The sequence below is a fragment of the Lissotriton vulgaris genome, chromosome 4_1 (genome assembly GCF_964263255.1).
Source record: "Lissotriton vulgaris chromosome 4_1, aLisVul1.2, whole genome shotgun sequence".
In the NCBI taxonomy this organism is placed as follows: domain Eukaryota; kingdom Metazoa; phylum Chordata; class Amphibia; order Caudata; family Salamandridae; genus Lissotriton; species Lissotriton vulgaris.
Window position 1 is genome coordinate 2,137,524,191 of NC_141691.1, and position 19,179 is coordinate 2,137,543,369.

The 19,179-nt window shown below is 53.8% G+C and overlaps 1 protein-coding gene across 1 annotated transcript in view; it reads left to right on the top strand.

Moving 5' to 3' along the window:
- Window positions 1–1,148: 1,148 nt before the first annotated feature.
- Window positions 1,149–19,179, top strand: part of LOC147725238 (lymphocyte antigen 6E-like) — a 29,746-nt gene continuing 11,715 nt past the window's right edge. The window contains exons 1-2 of the mRNA XM_086966553.1: window positions 1,149–1,305; window positions 15,145–15,255. Coding sequence (XP_086822679.1) covers window positions 1,254–1,305; window positions 15,145–15,255 — 163 coding nt within the window. The 5' untranslated portion in view covers window positions 1,149–1,253. The remainder of the gene's footprint in view (window positions 1,306–15,144; window positions 15,256–19,179) is intronic.

Here is a 19,179-nt window from a genome sequence, read left to right on the forward strand (position 1 = left end):
GGAAGGGGTGAACTGGGAGACAGGAAGGGGTGAACTGGGGAGACAGGAAGGGGTGAACTGGGGAGACAGAGGAAGGGGTGACTTGCGAGACAGAGGAAGGGGTGAACTGGGTGACAGGAAGGGGTGAACTGGGGAGACAGGAAGGGGTAAACTGGGGAGACAGGAAGGGGTGACTTGAGAGACAGAGGAAGGGGTGAACTGGGGAGACAGAAAGGTGTGAACTGAGAGACAGAGGAAGGGGTGACTTGAGAGACAGAGGAAGGGGTGAACTGGGAGACAGGAAGGGGTGAACTGGGGAGACAGGAAGGGGTGAACTGGGGAGACATGAAGGAGTGAACTGGAGAGACAGGAAGGGGTGACTTGAGCGACAGAGGAAGGGGTGACTTGAGAGACAGGAAGGGGTGACTTGAGAGACTGAGGAAGGGGTGAACTGGGAGACAGGAAGGGGTGAACTGGGGATACAGGAAGGGGTGAACTGGGGAGCTAGAGAAGGGGTGAACTGGGGAGACAGAGGAAGGGGTGAACTGGGGAGACAGGAAGGGGTGAATTGAGAGACAGAGGAAGGGGTGAACTGGGGAGACAGAGGAAGGGGTGAACTGAGAGACAGAGGAAGGGGTGAACTGAGAGACAGAGGAAGGGGTGAACTGGGGAGACAGAGAAGGGGTGAACTGAGAGACAGAGGAAGGGGTGGCTTGTGAGACAGAGGAAGGGGTGACTTGGGAGACAGAAGGGAAAGGCGACCTGGGAGACATAGCAGGCATAAACTGGGGATATGGAATGAAATAGGGAAGTTTCTTCTAACGAAAGGTAACTTCGCCCAAGATTGCCAAAAATAATTTCAGGCTAAATGTTTAGAATGCCAAATATGTGTTAAATAAATTTGCCCAAATAAATAATGTATTCTATGACTAACCAAGCAGCCTGAGTGAATGAAGTGCCATAAATTACACTGTGTTTGTGTTGCATTCCTCCGTGCTGGTGCTGATGTGTGGGTGGTGAAGAGGGCAATGTGTCATCCTTGTATCAAGACTGCGCCCACAGAAAGGCATCACACCCTGCTGCAGTATCTTCCTTCCTACACCTCATCTATCACACCTACAAAACCAGTTTATCCACCTTAACTGGGCCAGCACCAAGACTGGTGGCCAAAGTGTGTCATTATATAAAGCCCTGGCACGGAAGGACGGACACACAGACACCACCAAGAACACCACGTGCTGAGGTCCTTCCATCGGTCAGAGTCCACCACAGACATGAAGGCTGCTGTGTGCTCCATAGTATTCACGGCTCTCCTGGTTCACACAGGTAAGACTCAACTATATCTGCGGGCGATGCATGTGGTCCGACCATCGATGTGTCTACCTCTGCTCTTGTTCATTGGCCGGTCACCTATGGCTGAAGCTTGTCGGTGCATGGGAGCCCCATCTGAGGGTTTACCTGTGGGTGCAGAGCACGCATTGGTCAATTTTCAAACACTTCACTCTGAACAAATCCAGAGGTTACACCAAGATAGGTCTCAACATCTCATGATCACATCAATATATCACACGGAGGAGTACAGGGTGTGATCACCAATGCAGCGCCCCCCAAGGGGTCTCCGGGGCGGTCCATATGGATGTGAGGGGAAACATCACTTACAACGCAAGCATTACAATGCACTACCATTACATCGCAACCATTACAACGCAAACCATTACAACGCATTGCGCTGGGGGGCGCTCTAGGATAGGGAATATATTTCATTTACTATCCAACACCTTCCCTACTACCCACGGGGACTGGAGTTGGAATAGTAAATTAAATAATTCACTATCCAGCGCCTAAAAGCACTATGCGTTGTAATGGTATGCGATGTAAAAACCGAGTTGTAACAGCAGGCATTGTAATAGCCTGCGTTGTAACGTCATAGATCCGGATGTGAGTGTGAGTGCCTTACTGTGGAGAATTATTGATATAATTCTCCCAGGGTTCAAGTTACAACTGGCTGGTCCTCCTGGGAGTGAGGCTTCAACATGGGGTACTGAGACGATCTAACCTGCAGTGGGAGAGGGGGAATAATTTATGAACCGAGAGTTGGTGCGGGGAAGTAATTTATGAACCTGGGTTGGTGCGAGGGAGTAATTTATGAACCTGGAGTTGATGCGGGGTAGTAATTTATGAACCTGGAGTTGGTGAAGTGGAGTAGTTTATGAACCTGCAGTGGGCCTGGGGCAGTAGTTTAGGGAGCTGCAGTGGGTGTGGGGGAGTCATTTATTAACCTGGAGTTGATGAGGGGGAGTAATTTATGAACCTGGAGTTGGTGCAGTGGAGTAGTTTATTAACCTGCAATGGGCCTGGGGTAGTAGTTTACGAAGCTGCAGTGGGCCCGGGACAGTAGTTTAGGAAGCTGCAGTGGGTGTGGGGGAGTAGTTTATGTAGCTGCATTGGGTGTGGGGGAGTAGTTTATGTAGCTGCATTGGGTGTGGGGGAGTAGTTTATGAAGCTGCAGTGGGTTTCGGGGAGTAGTTTATGTAGCTGCATTGGGTGTGGGGGAGTAGTTTATGTAGCTGCATTGGGTGTGGGGGAGTAGTTTATGAAGCTGCAGTGGGTGTGGGGGAGTAGTTTATGTAGCTGCATTGGGTGTGGGGGAGTAGTTTATGAAGCTGCAGTGGGTTTCGGGGAGTAGTTTATGAAGCTGCAGTGGGACCGGGGCAGTAGTTTAGGAAGCTGCAGTGGGACCGGGCAGTAGTTTATGTAGCTGCATTGGGTGTGGGAGAGTAGTTTAGGAAGCTGCAGTGGGCCCGGGCCAGTAGTTTATGAAGCTGCAGTGGGTGTGGGGGAGTAGTTTAGGAAGCTGCAGTGGGCCCGGCACAGTAGTTTAGGAAGCTGCAGTGGGTCCGGGGCAATAGTATATGTAGCTGCATTGGGTGTGGGAGAGTAGTTTAGGAAGCTGCAGTGGGCCCAGGCCAGTAGTTTATGTAGCTGCATTGGGTGTGGGAGAGTAGTTTAGGAAGCTACAGTGGGCCCAGCACAGTAGTTTATGAAGCTGCAGTGGGCCCGGGGCAGTAGTTTAGGAAGCTGCAGTGGGTGTGGGGGAGTAGTTTGTGTAGCTGCATTGGGTGTGGAGGAGAGGTTTATGACGCTGCTGTGGGTTTCGGTGAGTAGTTTATTGAGCTGCAGTGGGACCGGGACAGTAGTTTAGGAAGCTGCAGTGGGTGTGGGGGAGTAGTTTATGTAGCTGCATTGGGTGTGGGGGAGTAGTTTATGAAGCTGCAGTGAGTTTCGGGGAGTAGTTTATTGAGCTGCAGTGGGACCGGGGCAGTAGTTTATGACGCTGCAGTGGGTTTCGGTGAGTAGTTTATGAACCTGCAGTGGGTGCAGGTGAGTTGTGTGTAAACCTGCAGTGGGCGCAGGGAAGTAGTTTATGAAGTTGCAGTGGGCCGGGGCAGTAGTTTATGAAGCTGCAGTGAGTTTCGGGGAGTAGTTTATTGAGCTGCAGTGGGACCGGGCAGTAGTTTAGGAAGCTGCAGTGGGTCCGGGGCAGTAGTTTAGGAAGCTGCAGTGGGTGTGGGGTAGTAGTTTATGTAGCTGCATTGGGTGTGGGGGAGAGGTTTATGACGCTGCAGTGGGTTTCGGGGAGTAGTTTATTGAGCTGCAGTGGGACCGGGGCAGTAGTTTAGGAAGCTGCAGTGGGTCCGGGGCAGTAGTTTATGTAGCTGCATTGGGTGTGGGAGAGTAGTTTATGAAGCTGCAGTGGGCCCGGGCCAGTAGTTTATGAACCTGCAGTGGGTGCAGGTGAGTTGTGTGTAAACCTGCAGTGGGCGCAGGGAAGTAGATTATGAAGTTGCAGTGGGCCGGGGCAGTAGTTTAGGAAGCTGCAGTGGGTGTGGGGGAGTAGTTTATATAGCTGCAGTGGGTTTGGGGTAGAAGTTTATGAAGCTGCAGTGGGTTTGGGGGAGTAGTTTATATAGCTGCAGTGGGTTTGGGGTAGAAGTTTATGAAGCTGCAGTGGGTGTAGGGGAGTAGTTTATGAAGCTGCAGTGGGCCCGGCACAGTAGTTTATGTACCTGCATTGGGTGTGGGGAGTAGTTTATGAAGATGCAGTGAGTTTCAAGGAATAATTTATGAAGCTGCAGTGGGTGTGGGGGAGTAGTTTATGAAGCTGCAGTGGGACCGGGCAGTAGTTTAGGGAGCTGCAGTGGGCCCGGGCCTGTAGTTTATAAAGCAGCAGTGGGTGTGGGGTAGTAGTTTATGAAGCTGCAGTGGGCCCGGGGCAGTAGTTTATGTAGCTGCATTGGGTGTGGGAGAGTAGTTTATGAAGCTGCAGTGGGCCCGGGCCAGTAGTTTATGAACCTGCAGTGGGTGCAGGTGAGTTGTGTGTAAACCTGCAGTGGGCGCAGGGAAGTAGATTATGAAGTTGCAGTGGGCCGGGGCAGTAGTTTAGGAAGCTGCAGTGGGTGTGGGGGAGTAGTTTATATAGCTGCAGTGGGTTTGGGGTAGAAGTTTATGAAGCTGCAGTGGGTTTGGGGGAGTAGTTTATATAGCTGCAGTGGGTTTGGGGTAGAAGTTTATGAAGCTGCAGTGGGTGTAGGGGAGTAGTTTATGAAGCTGCAGTGGGCCCGGCACAGTAGTTTATGTACCTGCATTGGGTGTGGGGAGTAGTTTATGAAGATGCAGTGAGTTTCAAGGAATAATTTATGAAGCTGCAGTGGGTGTGGGGGAGTAGTTTATGAAGCTGCAGTGGGACCGGGCAGTAGTTTAGGGAGCTGCAGTGGGCCCGGGCCTGTAGTTTATAAAGCAGCAGTGGGTGTGGGGTAGTAGTTTATGAAGCTGCAGTGGGCCCGGGGCAGTAGTTTATGAAGCTGCAGTGGGTGTGGGGGAGTAGTTTATATAGCTGCAGTGGGTTTGGGGTAGAAGTTTATGAAGCTGCAGTGGGTGTAGGGGAGTAGTTTATGAAGCTGCAGTGGGCCCGGGCAGTAGTTTATGAAGCTGCAGTGGGTGTGGGGAAGTAGTTTATGTACCTGCATTGGGTGTGGGGAGTAGTTTATGAAGATGCAGTGAGTTTCAAGGAATAATTTATGAAGCTGCAGTGGGTGTGGGGGAGTAGTTTATGAAGCTGCAGTGGGACCGGGCAGTAGTTTATGAAGCTGCAGTGGGAGTGGGGGAGTAGTTTATGAAGCTGCAGTGGGACCGGGGCAGTAGTTTAGGGAGCTGCATTGGGTGTGGGAGATTAGTTTAGGAAGCTGCAGTGGGCCCGGGCCAGTAGTTTATGAACCTGCAGTGGGTGCAGGGAAGTAGATTATGAAGTTGCAGTGGGCCGGGGCAGTAGTTTAGGAAGCTGCAGTGGGTGTGGGGGAGTAGTTTATATAGCTGCAGTGGGTTTGGGGTAGTAGTTTATGAAGCTGCAGTGGGTCTAGGGGAGTACTTTATGAAGCTGCAGTGGGTGTGGGGAAGTAGTTTATGTACCTGCATTGGGTGTGGGGGAGTAGTTTATGAAGATGCAGTGAGTTTCAAGGAATAATTTATGAAGCTGCAGTGGGTGTGGGGGAGTAGTTTATGAAGCTGCAGTGGGAGTGGGGGAGTAGTTTATGAAGCTGCAGTGGGACCAGGGCAGTAGTTTAGGGAGCTGCAGTGGGTCGGGCAGTAGTTTATAAAGCAGCAGTGGGTGTGGGGGAGTAGTTTATATAGCTGCAGTGGGTTTGGGGCAGTAGTTTATGAAGCTGCAGTGGCTGTAGGGGAGTAGTTTATGAAGCTGCAGTGCGCCCGGGGCAGTAGTTTATGAAGCTGCAGTGGGACCGGGGCAGTAGTTTATGAAGATGCAGTGGGCCCAACGCAAAAGTTTATGTAGTTGCATTGGGTGTGGGGGAGTTGTTTAGGATGCTTCAGTGGGCCCGGGACAGTAGTTTATGAAACTGCAGTGGGAGTGGGGGAGTAGTTTATGAAGCTGCAGTGGAACCGGGGCAGTAGTTTAGGGAGCTGCAGTGGGCCCGTGGCAGTAGTTTATGAAGCTGCAGTGGGAGTGGGGGAGTAGTTTATGAAGCTGCAGTGGAACCGGGGTAGTAGTTTAGGGAGCTGCAGTGGGTCCGGGACAGTAGTTTATGAAGCTGCAGTGGGTGTGGGGGAGTAGTTTATGAAGCTGCAGTGGAACCGGGGCAGTAGTTTAGGGAGCTGCAGTGGGCCCGTGGCAGTAGTTTATGAAGCTGCAGTGGGACCGGGGCAGTAGTTTATGAAGATGCAGTGGGCCCGACGCAAATGTTTATGTAGTTGCATTGGGTGTGGGGGAGTTGTTTAGGATGCTTCAGTGGGCCCGGGCCAGTAGTTTATGAAGCTGCAGTGGGAGTGGGGGAGTAGTTTATGAAGCTGCAGTGGAACCGGGGCAGTAGTTTAGGGAGCTGCAGTGGGCCCGTGGCAGTAGTTTATGAAGCAGCTGTGGGACCGGGGCAGTAGTTTAGGAAGCTGCAGGGGGCCCGGGGCAGTAGTTTATGGAGCTGCAGTAGGTGTGGGGAAGTAGTTTATGAAGCTGCAATGGGACTGGGGCAGTAGTTTAGGAAGCTGCACTGGGCCCGGGCAGTAGTTTATGAAGCTGCAGCGGGTGTGGGGGAGTAGTTTAGGGAGCTGCAGGGGGCCCAGGGCAGTAGTTTATGAAGCTGCAATGGGACTGGGGCAGTAGTTTAGGAAGCTGCACTGGGCCCGGGCAGTAGTTTATGAAGCTGTTGTGGGTTTCGGGGAGTAGTTCAAGAAGCTGAAGTTGGCACAGGGGAGCAGTTTATGTAGCTGCATTCGGTGTGTGGGATTAGTGTATGTAGTTGTATAGGGTGTGGGGAAGTAGTTTATGTAGCTGCTGTGAGCACAAGGGAGTAGCTTATAAACCTGGAGTGGGTGCGGGTGAGTTGTTTATGAAGCTTCAGTGGGTGTGTGGGAGACGTTTTTGAAGCTGCATTTGGTGTGGGGGAGTAGTTTATGAAATTGCATTGGGTGTGGGAGAGTAGTTTATGAAACTGCATTGGGTGTGGGAGAGTAGTTTATGAAACTGCAGTGCGTGCGGGGAAGTATTTTATTTAGCTGCATTGTGTGCAGGGGAGTAGTTTATGAAGCTGCAGTGGGTGCGGGGGAGTATTTTATTTAGTTGCATTGGGTGTAGGGGAGTAGTTTGTGTAGCTACATTGGGTGGAGGGAGTAGTTTATATAGCTGCATTGGGTGTGGGAGAGTAGTTTATGAAACTGCATTGGGTGTGGGAGAGTAGTTTATGAAACTGCAGTGGGTGCGGGGAAGTATTTTATTTAGATGCATTGGGTGTAGGGGAGTAGTTTATGAAGCTTCAGTGGGTGCGGGGGAGTATTTTGTTTAGCTGCATTGGGTGTAGGGGAGTAGTTCATGACGCTGCAGTGGGTGTGAAGAAGTAGTTTATTTTTCTTATGATTGTTTAAGCCTCATGCTTGCATTTGCACATCTTTGGCTTGAATATCTCTCGTAGTCAATGGCTAATGCTCACCAGCTGGCTCCCAGGCGTTTGGACACACCACCAGCTGGCTCCTTGGGGTTGGGACACGCCACCAGCTGGCTCCCAGGAGTTAGGACACGCCACCAGCAGACTCCCTGGGGTTGGGACATGCCCACCAGCTGGCTCCCTGGGGTTGGGACACACCACCAGCTGGCTCCCTGGGGTAGTGACACACCACCAGCTGGCTTCCTGGGGTTGGGACATGCCCACCAGCGGGGCCCGGGGGTTGGGACACACCTCCAGCAGGCACCCTGGGGTTGGGACACGCCTACCAGCTGGCTCCCTGGGGTTGGGACACGCCCACCAGCTGGCTGCCAGGAGTTCGGACACGCAACCAGCAGGATCCCTGGGGTTGGGACATGCCCACCAGCTGGCATCCTGTGGTTGGGACACGCCCTCCAGCTGGCTCCCTGGAGTTGGGACACACCACGAGCTGGCTCCCAGGGGTTGGGACACACCACCAGCTGGCTCCTTGGGGTTGAGACATGCCACCAGCTGGCTTCCTGGGCTTGGGACAAGTCCACCAGCTTGCTACCGGGGTTTGGACACGCACACCAGCTGGCTTCCTGGGGTTGGGACACACCACCCGCAGGCTTCCTGGGGTTGGGACACACCACAAGCTGACTCCCTAGGGTTGGGACACGCCACCAGCTGGCTTCCTGGGGTTGAACACACCCATCAGCTGGCTCCCTGGGGTTGGGGCACGCCACCAGCTGGCTTCCTGGGGTTGGGACACGCCCACCAGCTCGCTACCAGGGGTTGGACACGCCAACCAGCTTGCTACCTGGGGTTGGGACACGCCACAAGTTGGCTCCCTGGGGTTGGGACACACCACAAGCTGGCTCCCTGGGGTTGGGACATGCCCACCAGCAGGCTCTCTGGGGTGGGATACACCCGGAGTGGTGTCTCTGTGGTTGGGACACGCCACCAGCTGGCTTCCTGGGTTTGATACACGCCACAAGCTGGCTCCCTGGGGTTGGGACACGCCACCAGTTGGCTCCCTGGGGTTGGACATGCCACCAGCTGGATCCCTGGGGTTGGGACATGGCAACAGATGGCTCCCAGGAGTTAGGATAAGCCACCAGCTGGCTCCCAGGAGTTGGGACATGCCACCAGATGGTTCCCTGGGTTGGGACACACCACCAGCTTGCTCCCTGAGATTGGGACATGCCACCAGTTGGCTACCTGTGGTTGGGACACATCACCAGCTGACTCCCTGGAGCTGGGACACGGCACCAGCTGGCTCCCTGGGGTTAGGACACACCACCAGATGGCTCCCTGGGTTGGGACATGGCACCAGCTGGCTTCCTGGGATTGGGACACCCCACCAGCTGGCTCCCTGGGGTTCAGACATGCCTCCTGCTAGCTCCCTGAGGTTGGGACATACCACCAGCTGGCTTCCTGGGGTTGGAACACCCCACCAGCTGGCTCCCTGGGGTTGTGATACGCCACCAGTTCGCTCCCTGAGGTTGGGACACCCCACCACCTGGCTCCCTGGGGTTGGGATACGTCAGCAGGTCCCTGCTCCCATCAGGCATAAACACTTTGAAAAAAATTGTTATGAGAGGAACATGTAATAGATGGTGCTGCACGCGCAGCTTAAAATTATACAATCTTGGAAGTTTGGGAAGCCTGATTGCCTTGTGTATATTTCTAGCAGAGCTAGCAAACATATTTCTATTCTAAATCTTACGGGGAGACATTATTCAAACACGTGCAATTTATTAAGGTGTGCACAAGAGTCCTGCAACCATAAACCGCCTCCATACGTGGGTAGCCGAGAGGAGGGGTTTATTTTCTTTATAAACTGAGGGCCTCATTTATAAAGTTTTGCCTCCTATGCCAAAAGAAAAGGGCAGGGATGTGCTGCATCCGGTAGGAAGCAGGGCTGTCCGTTTCCCCTCTTCCGGCACACAACGGGCTGCTGTGCGCCAATGCACCATGTTGCAAGGGCGCCTGCATTGCAGGGATGAATATTTGTGTGCAGGAAGGGACAAATTCCTCACCCAAGAGGTTTTTTCCTTTTTCTATGTGTGCTGCGCATAAAAAGAGGAAAAACAAAGATATTGCTCCTCGCTGTGCTTCCCTTAAGTTTTTGGTGCTGCCTCAGAGTTACGATTTCTCAGTCCCTGCCTCACCTGCCCAGCCAGCAGCCCAGAGCCAACGGTTACTAATCAACCTGGCCCCCACATATCGGATACTGTGGACATTTAAACAGAAATCTGAGAACTCACGCAGCGCAGCTTATATATCCGCAGCCTGAAGAAATATAGCTGCCGTTACTGGAGCTTTTTGCTCACTTTCACCTCAGTCCTGATGAAGACCCCGCCCCCCATGCGCCTATTTTGCTGTTCTGTTTAGAGGTCGAAACGTCAACACTTCTTTTATTTTATTGTTTGGCATATATGACAGAGAATGAATATCTGCAATTATGTTATGATTTGACATTTAATGTATTTGGCAGGAACTGTCTTGATAGTCCTTTATCTAATTATTTACTGATGTATATATATGCACACTACAGTCCTTTCTCACTATCCCTTCCATGCACCTTCACCTCACCTTTTTTTGCACCTGTTTGTTGAAAAATATATAGTTATGATTTTTCTTGTACATTATACCGTGATTCATTCCAGTGCTGTGATGAAATAAAATCACATCCATTAGTGAAATAACTGCCTGGTGGTGTTCTATTTTGTTCAGAAACAATAGATTATTTTTTGCTTTGTCTATCTGCTTCTAAATTGCTCTCCACTGTGACATTACCTTATTGCACCACTATTTACCCAGGTCCAGTGGTTGCCCGGGTTGCCCCATTGCTTTATAACTTCTCAGAATTCTGGGGCAGTGTCAAAAAGCCATGGAAGTTGCTGGGACCATCCACGGCCACACTCATTTGACACACTCATAACACAAACAGCTGAATGATATTTACGAGGCAGCATTAAACCAAGAACAGATGCTTAGTGCTGCCTCGTAAATATGGAGCAGGCTCCTGTGCCACGGAACGTTACAAAAAGTGACGCACCAGCGTTGCAAGAGGCCTCATAAATCAGGCCCTGAATTTTGCACTTTAGTCGCAGAGCTCGCTGTTCTTTAAAACTATACTAACAATTTGTCAATACAAATAACAAATAATCAAACAAAATGTAAATGATAAAGCATATATCTTAATATGAAAGAAAAGCCCTCCTCATAGGTGCAGAGTTCAGACGGTGAAGCAGTATCCTGACGGAGCAGTGACCGGAAGGGTTCTCACAGGACAAGTGGCTATCAGGGTTCTTACAAGATGGGTGGCTATCAGGGCACTCACAGGACGGGTGATTATCAGGGCTCTCACAGGACGTGTGATTATCAGTGCTCTCACTGGACGGGTTATTATCAGGGCTCTCACGGGATGGGGGCTGTCGGGGCTTTCACAGGATGGGTGATTATCAGGGCTCTCACCGAACGGGTGGCTATCAGAGTGGCTCACAGGATAAGTGGCTATCAGGGTTTTCATAGGATGGGTGATTATCAGGAATCTCACAGGATGGGTGATTATCAGTGCTCTCACAGAACGGATGGCTATCAGGGCTCTCACAGGATGGGTGGCTATCAGGGTTTCACAGGATGGGTGGCTATCAGGGCTCTCACAGGACGGGTGATTATCAGGGCTCTCACAGGACCAGTGGCAATTAGGGCTCTCACAGGCCAGTGGTTATCAGGGCTCTCATAGGATGGGTGGCTATCAGGGCTCCTACAGGACTGGTGATTATCAAGGTTCTCACATGACGGTTGATTATCGGGTCTCTTACAGGACAGTGATTATCAGGGCTCTTATAGAACCTGTGATTATCAGGGCCCTCACAGGAACGGTGATTATCAGGGCTCTCACAGGAGGGGTTTATCTGAGCTCTTACAGGATGGGTGATTATCAGGCTCTCACACGACGGGTGATTAATAGGGCTCTCACAGAATGGGTGATTATCGGGGCTCTTAAGAGATGAGTGATTATTTGGGCTCTCACTGGACAGGTGATTTTCAGGGCTCTTACAGGATGGGTGGTTATCAGGGCTCTCAAAGGACTGGGAATTATCAGGGCTCTTACAGGATGGGTGATTATCGGGCTCTCACAGGACAGTGATTATCAGGTCTCCTAGGAGACGGGTGACTATTTGGGCTCTCACAGGATGGGTGATTTTCAGGGCTTTTACAGGATGGGTGGTTATTAGGGCTCTCACAGGATGGGGGGTTATCAGGGCTTTTACAGGATGGGTTATTATTGGGCTTTCACAGGACGGGTGATTATTAGGGCTCTCACAGAACCGGTAATTATCAGGGCTCTTACGAGACGGGTGATTATTTGGGCTCTCACAGGACAGGCGATTTTCAGGGTTCTTACAGGATGGATGGTATTCAGGGCTCTCACAGGACGGGTGATTATCAGGTCTCTTACAGGACAGTGATTATCAGGGCTCTTATAGAACCTGTGATTATCAGGGCCCTCACAGGAACGGTGATTATCAGGGCTCTCACAGGAGGGGTTTATCTGGGCTCTTACAGGATGGGTGATTATCAGGCTCTCACACGACAGGTGATTAATAGGGCTCTCACAGAATGGGTGATTATCTGGGCTCTTAAGAGATGAGTGATTATTTGGGCTCTCACTGGACAGGTGATTTTCAGGGCTCTTACAGGATGGGTGGTTATCAGGGCTCTCAAAGGACTGGGAATTATCAGGGCTCTTACAGGATGGGTGATTATCGGGCTCTCATAGGATGAGTGATTATTAGGGCTCTCACAGGACAGTGATTATCAGGTCTCCTAGGAGACGGGTGACTATTTGGGCTCTCACAGGATGGGTGATTTTCAGGGCTTTTACAGGATGGGTGGTTATTAGGGCTCTCACAGGATGGGGGGTTATCAGGGCTTTTACAGGATGGGTTATTATTGGGCTTTCACAGGACGGGTGATTATTAGAGCTCTCACAGAATCGGTGATTATCAGGGCTCTTACGAGACGGGTGATTATTTGGGCTCTCACAGGACAGGCGATGTTCAGGGTTCTTACAGGATGGATGGTTATCAGGGCTCTCACAGATTGGGTGATTATCAGGATTCTTACAGGACGGGTGCTTATCAGAGTTCTCACAGGACGGGGGTTATCAGGGCTCTTACAGGATGGGTGATTATCAGGCTCTCACAGGAGGGGTGATTTTTAGGGCTCTCAGGGCCCGATTCACAGAACTAACTTCAGACAAAATCCTAAACTTACTACTTTTGGTATTCACAGAAGTTAGGATTTTGTCTTAAGTGTGTCTTAAGACAAACTTAAGGCAGACTTAAGACAGACTTAAGACAGACTTAAGACAAACTTAAGACAGACTTAAGAAAGACTTAAGACAGACTTAAGTAAGGATTTTGTCTTAAGTTTGTCTTAAGTCTGTCTTAAGTTTGTCATAAGTTTGTCTTAAGTCTGTCTTAAGTTTGTCTTAAGTTTGTCTTAAGAAAAACTTAAGACAGAATCCTAACTTCTGCGAATTCCAAAAGTAGTAAGTTTAGGATTTTGTCTTAAGTTAGTTCTGTGAATCGGCCCCTCACAAGATGGGTGATTATCAGGACTTTACGAGATGGGTGATTATTAGGGCTCTCGCAGGTCAGGTGATTATCAGGGCTCTTACAAGACTGGTGATTATTTGGGCTCTCACAGGACAGGTGATTTTCAGGGCTCTTACAGGATGGGTGGTTATCAGGGCTCTCACAGGACGGGTGTTTATCAGGGCTCTCACAGGACAGGTGGTTATCAGGCTTTCAAAGGATGGATAGTTATCAGGCTCTCACAGATCGGGTGGTTCTCAGGGCTCTTAAAGGACGTGTGATTATCAGGGATCTCATAGGACAGAGTTTATCAGGCTCTCACAGGACGGGGGTTATCAGGGATCCCATAGGACAGAGGTTATCAGGCTCTCACAGGACGGGGGTTATCAGGGCTCTCACAGGACGGGTGGTTATCAGGGCTCTCACAGGACAGGTGATTATCAGGGTTCTCACAGGACAGGTGATTATCAGGGCTCTCACAGGACAGGTGGTTGTCAGGGATCTGACAGGACGGGTGATTATCAGGGCTCTCACAGGACGGGTGATTATCAGGGTTCTCACAGGACAGCTGGTTGTCAGGGATCTGACAGGACGGGTGATTATCAGGGCTCTCACAGGACGGGTGGTTGTCAGGGATATGACGGGACGGGTGATTATCAGGGCTCTCACAGGACGGGTGGTTGTCAGGGATCTGACGGGACGGGTGATTATCAGGGCTCTCACAGGACGGGTGGTTGTCAGGGATCTGACAGGACGGGTGATTATCAGGCTACAGTAAGCCCCTAAGAGGGAATCCTGCACTTCAGTTTGATATCAAAGCATCTTGGCAAGACTGCAGCGGTGCAGGGGGCTGGGGTTTGGGGTTTGGGTTCTTCTTCCCTCAGGCACTTCTCTAACAGGACCTGGGGAGACGCTGGGGGGTTCTGAGATGCTGCAGGCCCCAGGGGCCCAGGGTGGGGCTGACTCACCCAGGTCCACCCTCCAGAGGATGCCGGGAGGGCTCTTCGAGGGCTGTGCTGGCGATGCTTGGGGTCTCACCTGCTGGTTGGCTGAAGGGGGCTCCTCGAGTGAGGGGGGTGGCTGACATCACCATGACAAGTCCTAAGCAGGAGCCCAAGTGGAAATCTGGGGACACAAACCACATGTTCACAGAGCTGGTGCACACTCGGCCCGCCCGGGGGGGAGGAGGGATTACTGTGACTAAAGTCAGACAGGAAAGGGGATGTTCAATCACATGAGAGAAATATTTGGAGCTGTGTCAATATCAATACATTATATTGCTGTGTCTTTTGAGGACAAAACCAGCCCAAGAATCTCTTCATGCAAGTTCTTAGGGCCCTTTCACAGAACTAACTTAAGACCATTTTGGTGTTCACAGAAGGCACTTACTCATTTCAATATTCAAAGAAGGCACTTACTCATTTTGGTGTTCACAGAAGGCACTTACTCATTTCAATATTCAAAGAAGGCACTTACTCATTTTGGTATTCACAGAAGGCACTTACTCATTTTGGTGTTCACAGAAGGCACTTACTCGTTTCAATATTCAAAGAAGGCACTTACTCATTTCAATATTCACAGAAGGCACTTACTCATTTTGGTATTCACAGAAGGCACTTACTCGTTTTGGTATTCACAGAAGGCACTTACTCATTTTGGTATTCACAGAAGGCACTTACTCATTTCGGTATTCACAGAAGTTAGGAGTCCTAACTTTAAGACTTCTAAATGCCTTCCGTGAATACCGAAAGACTTAAAGTTAGGATTCATCTCAGTTTAGGAGTAGTAAAGTTAGGACTCCTAACTTCTGTGAGTACCGAAATGGTAGTAAGTTCAGGATTATGTCTTAAGTAAGTTCTGTGAATCGGGCCCGTAGACTTTCTGCACTTTTGGGACTTTTTCGACCTAAACCAGAAGCCTCCCCCTGAGAACGGGGGTCAGACACCCCAGGCCCTCCCATGGAGCCTGCCTCATGGCAGCAGCCTCTGAGGAAGAGCTCCCCCCTCCCTGCAGTCATGTAGCGCTTGTAGCGCCTCGTGTGATCCTCGCTCCGGTTCTGACGTGTTCTGTCTCTTCCTCCCCAGCATACTCCATCAGCTGCTATGTCTGCACGGAGAGGAACATGAACTGCCATGAAGAGAAGATGTGCGCAGACAACGAACATTATTGTGTCTCCAACGTGACAAAATCTGGAGGTAAGGGGTTTCTTGTGCACACGCACACGTACCACTTGTCTCGGTGATTCTTGGTGTGCGGGGCTTCATTGGGGGTGACGCACGTGCATGGAGGGGGCTGAGTGTGGGCTCCTCACTGGGGTGAAGCACGTGTGCCTAGAGGGGGCTGTCTGTGGCTCCTCACTGGGGGTGAAGCACGTGTGCATGGAGGGGGGCTGAGTGTGGGCTCCTCACTGGGGGTGAAGCACGTGTGCACGGGGGAGGGGACTGTCTGTGGGCTCCTCACTGGGGTGAAGCACGTGTGCACGGGGGAGGGGGCTGTCTGTGGGCTCCTCACTGGAGGTGAAGCACGTGTGCATGGAGGGGGCTGTCTGTGAGCTCCTCACTGGGGTGAAGCACGTGTGCACGTGGGAGGGGGCTGTCTGTGGGCTCCTCACTGGGGTGAAGCACATGTGCACGTGGGAGGGGGCTCTCTGTGGGCTTCACTGGGCTTGAAGCACGTGTGCCTACAGGGGAGCTGTCTGTGGGCTCCTCACTGGGGGTGAAGCACGTGTGCACGTGGGGAGGGGGCTGTCTGTGGACTGTACATTGGGGGTGAAGCATGTGTGCATGTGGGGAGGGGGCTGTCTGTGGGCTTCACTGGGGTGAAGCACGTGTGCACGTGGGGAGGGGGCTGTCTGTGGACTGTACATTGGGGGTGAAGCATGTGTGCATGTGGGGAGGGGGCTGTCTGTGGGCTTCACTGGGGTGAAACACGTGTGCACGTGGGGAGGGGGCTGTCTGTGGGCTCCTCACTGGACGTGAAGCACGTGTGCATGGAGGGGGCTGTCTGTGGGCTCCTCACTGGGGTGAAGCACGTGTGCACGGGGGAGGTGGCTGTCTGTGGGCTCCCCACTGGGGTGAAGCACGTATCCACGGGGAGGGGGCTGTCTGTGAGCTCCTCACTGGGGGTGAAGCACGTGTGCATGGGGGAGGGGGCTGTCTGTGGGCTCCTGACTGGGGTGAAGCACGTGTGCACGGGGGAGGGGGCTGTCTGTGGCTCCTGACTGGGGTGAAGCACGTGTGCACGGGGGAGGGGGCTGTCTGTGGCTCCTCACTGGGGTGAAGCACGTGTGCATGGGGTGGCTGTCTCTGGGCTCCTCACTGGGGGTGACGCACGTGTGCATGGAGGGGGCTGTCTGTGGCTCCTCACTGGGGGTGACGCACGTGTGCACGTGGGGAGGGGGCTGTCTGTGGGCTCCTGACTGGGGTGAAGCACGTGTGCACGGGGGAGGGGGCTGTCTGTGGCTCCTCACTGGGGTGAAGCACGTGTGCATGGGGAGGGGGCTGTCTGTGGCTCCTCACTGGGGTGAAGCACGTGTGCACGGGGGAGGTGGCTGTCTGTGGGCTCCTCACTGGGGGTGAAGCACGTGTGCACGGGGGAGGGGGCTGTCTGTGGCTCCTCACTGGGGGTGACACACGTGTGCACGGGGGAGGGGACTGTCTGTGGCTCCTGACTGGGGTGAAGCACGTGTGCACGGGGGAGGAGGCTGTCTGTGGCTCCTCACTGGGGGTGAATCACGTGTGCATGGAGGGGGCTGTCTGTGGTCTCCTCACTGGGGGTGAAGCACGTGTGCACGGGGGACGGGGCTGTCTCTGGGCTCCTCACTGGGGGTGAAGCACGTGTGCATGGAGGGGGCTGTCTGTGAGCTCCTCACTGGGGGTGAAGCACGTGTGCATGGAGGGGGCTGTCTGTGGGATCCTCACTGGGGGTGAAGCACGTGTGCACGGGTGAGGGGGCTGTCTCTGGGCTCCTCACTGGGGGTGAAGCACGTGTGCACTGGGGAGGGGACTGTCTGTGGCTCCTCACTGGGGTGAAGCACGTGTGCATGGGGAGGAGGCTGTCTGTGGTCTCCTCATTGGGGGTGACGCACGTGTGCATGGAGGGGGCTGTCTGTGGGCTCCTCACTAGGGGTGACGCACGTGTGCATGGGGAGGAGGCTGTCTGTGGGCTCCTCACTGGCGGTGAAGCACGTGTGCACGGGGAGGGGGCTGTCTATGGGCTCCTCACTGGGGGTGACGCACGTGTGCACGGGGGAGGGGGCTGTCTGTGGCTCCTCACTGGGGTGAAGCACGTGTGCACGGGGGAGGGGGCTGTCTGTGGGCTCCTCACTGGAGGTGAAGCACGTGTGCACGGGGAGGAGGCTGTCTGTGGTCTCCTCACTGGCGGTGAAGCACGTGTGCACGGGGAGGGGGCTGTCTGTGGCTCCTCACTGGGGTGAAGCACGTGTGCACGGGGGAGGGGGCTGTCTGTGGGCTCCTCACTGGGGGTGACGCACGTGTGCACGGGGGTGGGGGCTGTCTGTGGCTCCTCACTGGGGTGAAGCACGTGTGCACGGGGGAGGGGGCTGTCTGTGGCTCCTCACTGGGGTGAAGCACGTGTGCACGGGGGAGGGGGCTGTCTGTGGGCTCCTCACTGGCGGTGAAGCACGTGTGCACGGGGAGGAGGCTGTCTGTGGGCTCCTCACTGGTGGTGAAGCACGTGTGCACGGGGAGGAGGCTGTCTGTGGGCTCCTCACTGGCGGTGAAGCACGTGTGCACGGGGAGGGGGCTGTCTGTGGCTCCTCACTGGGGTGAAGCACGTGTGCACGGGGGAGGGGGCTGTCTGTGGGCTCCTCACTGGGGTGAAGCACGTGTGCACGGGGGAGGGGGCTGTCTGTGGGCTCCACACTGGGGTACAGCACGTGTGCACGTGGGAGGGGGCTGCTTGTGGGCTCCTCACTGGGGTGAAGCATGTGTGCACAGGGGAGGGGGCTGTCTGTGGGCTCCTCACTGGGGGTGACGCACGTGTGTACGGGGAAGGGGGCTCAGTGTGAGCTCTTCACTGGGCGTGACACACGTGTGCATGGAGGAGGCTGTCTGTGGTCTCCTCACTGGGGGTGAAGCATGTGTGCACGGGGGAGGAGGCTGTCTGTGGCTCCTCACTGGGCATGAAGCACGTGTGCCTAGAGGGGGGCTGTCTGTGGTCTCCTCACTGGGGGTGACGCACATGTGCATGGAGGGGGCTGTCTGTGGGCTCCTCACGAGGGGTGACGCAAGTGTGCATGGAGGGGGCTGTCTGTGAGCTCCTCAAGGGGCGTGACGCACGTGTGCATGGAGGGGACTGTCTGTGGTCTCCTCACTGGGGGTGAAGCATGTGTGCACGGGGGAGGAGGCTGTCTGTGGCTCCTCACTGGGCATGAAGCACGTGTGCCTAGAGGGGGGCTGTCTGTGGTCTCCTCACTGGGGGTGACGCACGTGTGCATGGAGGGGGCTGTCTGTGGGCTCCTCACTGGGGGTGACGCACGTGTGCATGGAGGGGGCTGTCTGTGAGCTCCTCACTGGGCGTGACGCACTTGTGCATGGAGGGGACTGTCTGTGGTCTCCTCACTGGGGGTGACGCACGTGTGCACGGGGGAGGAGGATTTCTGTGGCTCCTCACTGGGGGTGAAGCACGTGTGCACGTGGGGAGGGGGCTGTCTGTGGTCTCCTTTCTGGGGGTGAAGCCCGTGTGCATGGGGAAGGGGCTGTCTGTGGGCTCCTCACTGGGCGTGAAGCACGTGTGCCTAGAGGGGGGATGTCTGTGGGCTCCTCACTGGGGTGAAGCACGTGTGCCTAGAGGGGGGCTGTCTGTGGCTCCTCACTGGGGGTGAAGCACGTGTGCACGGGGGAGGAGGCTGTCTGTGGCTCCTCACTGGGGGTGAAGCACGTGTGCACGTGGGGAGGGGGCTGTCTGTGGTCTCCTTTCTGGGGGTGAAGCACGTGTGCATGGGGAAGGGGCTGTCTGTGGGCTCCCCACTGGGGTGAAGCACGTGTGCCTAGAGGGGGGCTGTCTGTGCGCTCCTCACTGGGGGTGAAGCACGTGTGCATGGAGGGGGCTGTCTGTGGGATCCTCACTGGGGGTGAAGCACGTGTGCACGGGGGAGG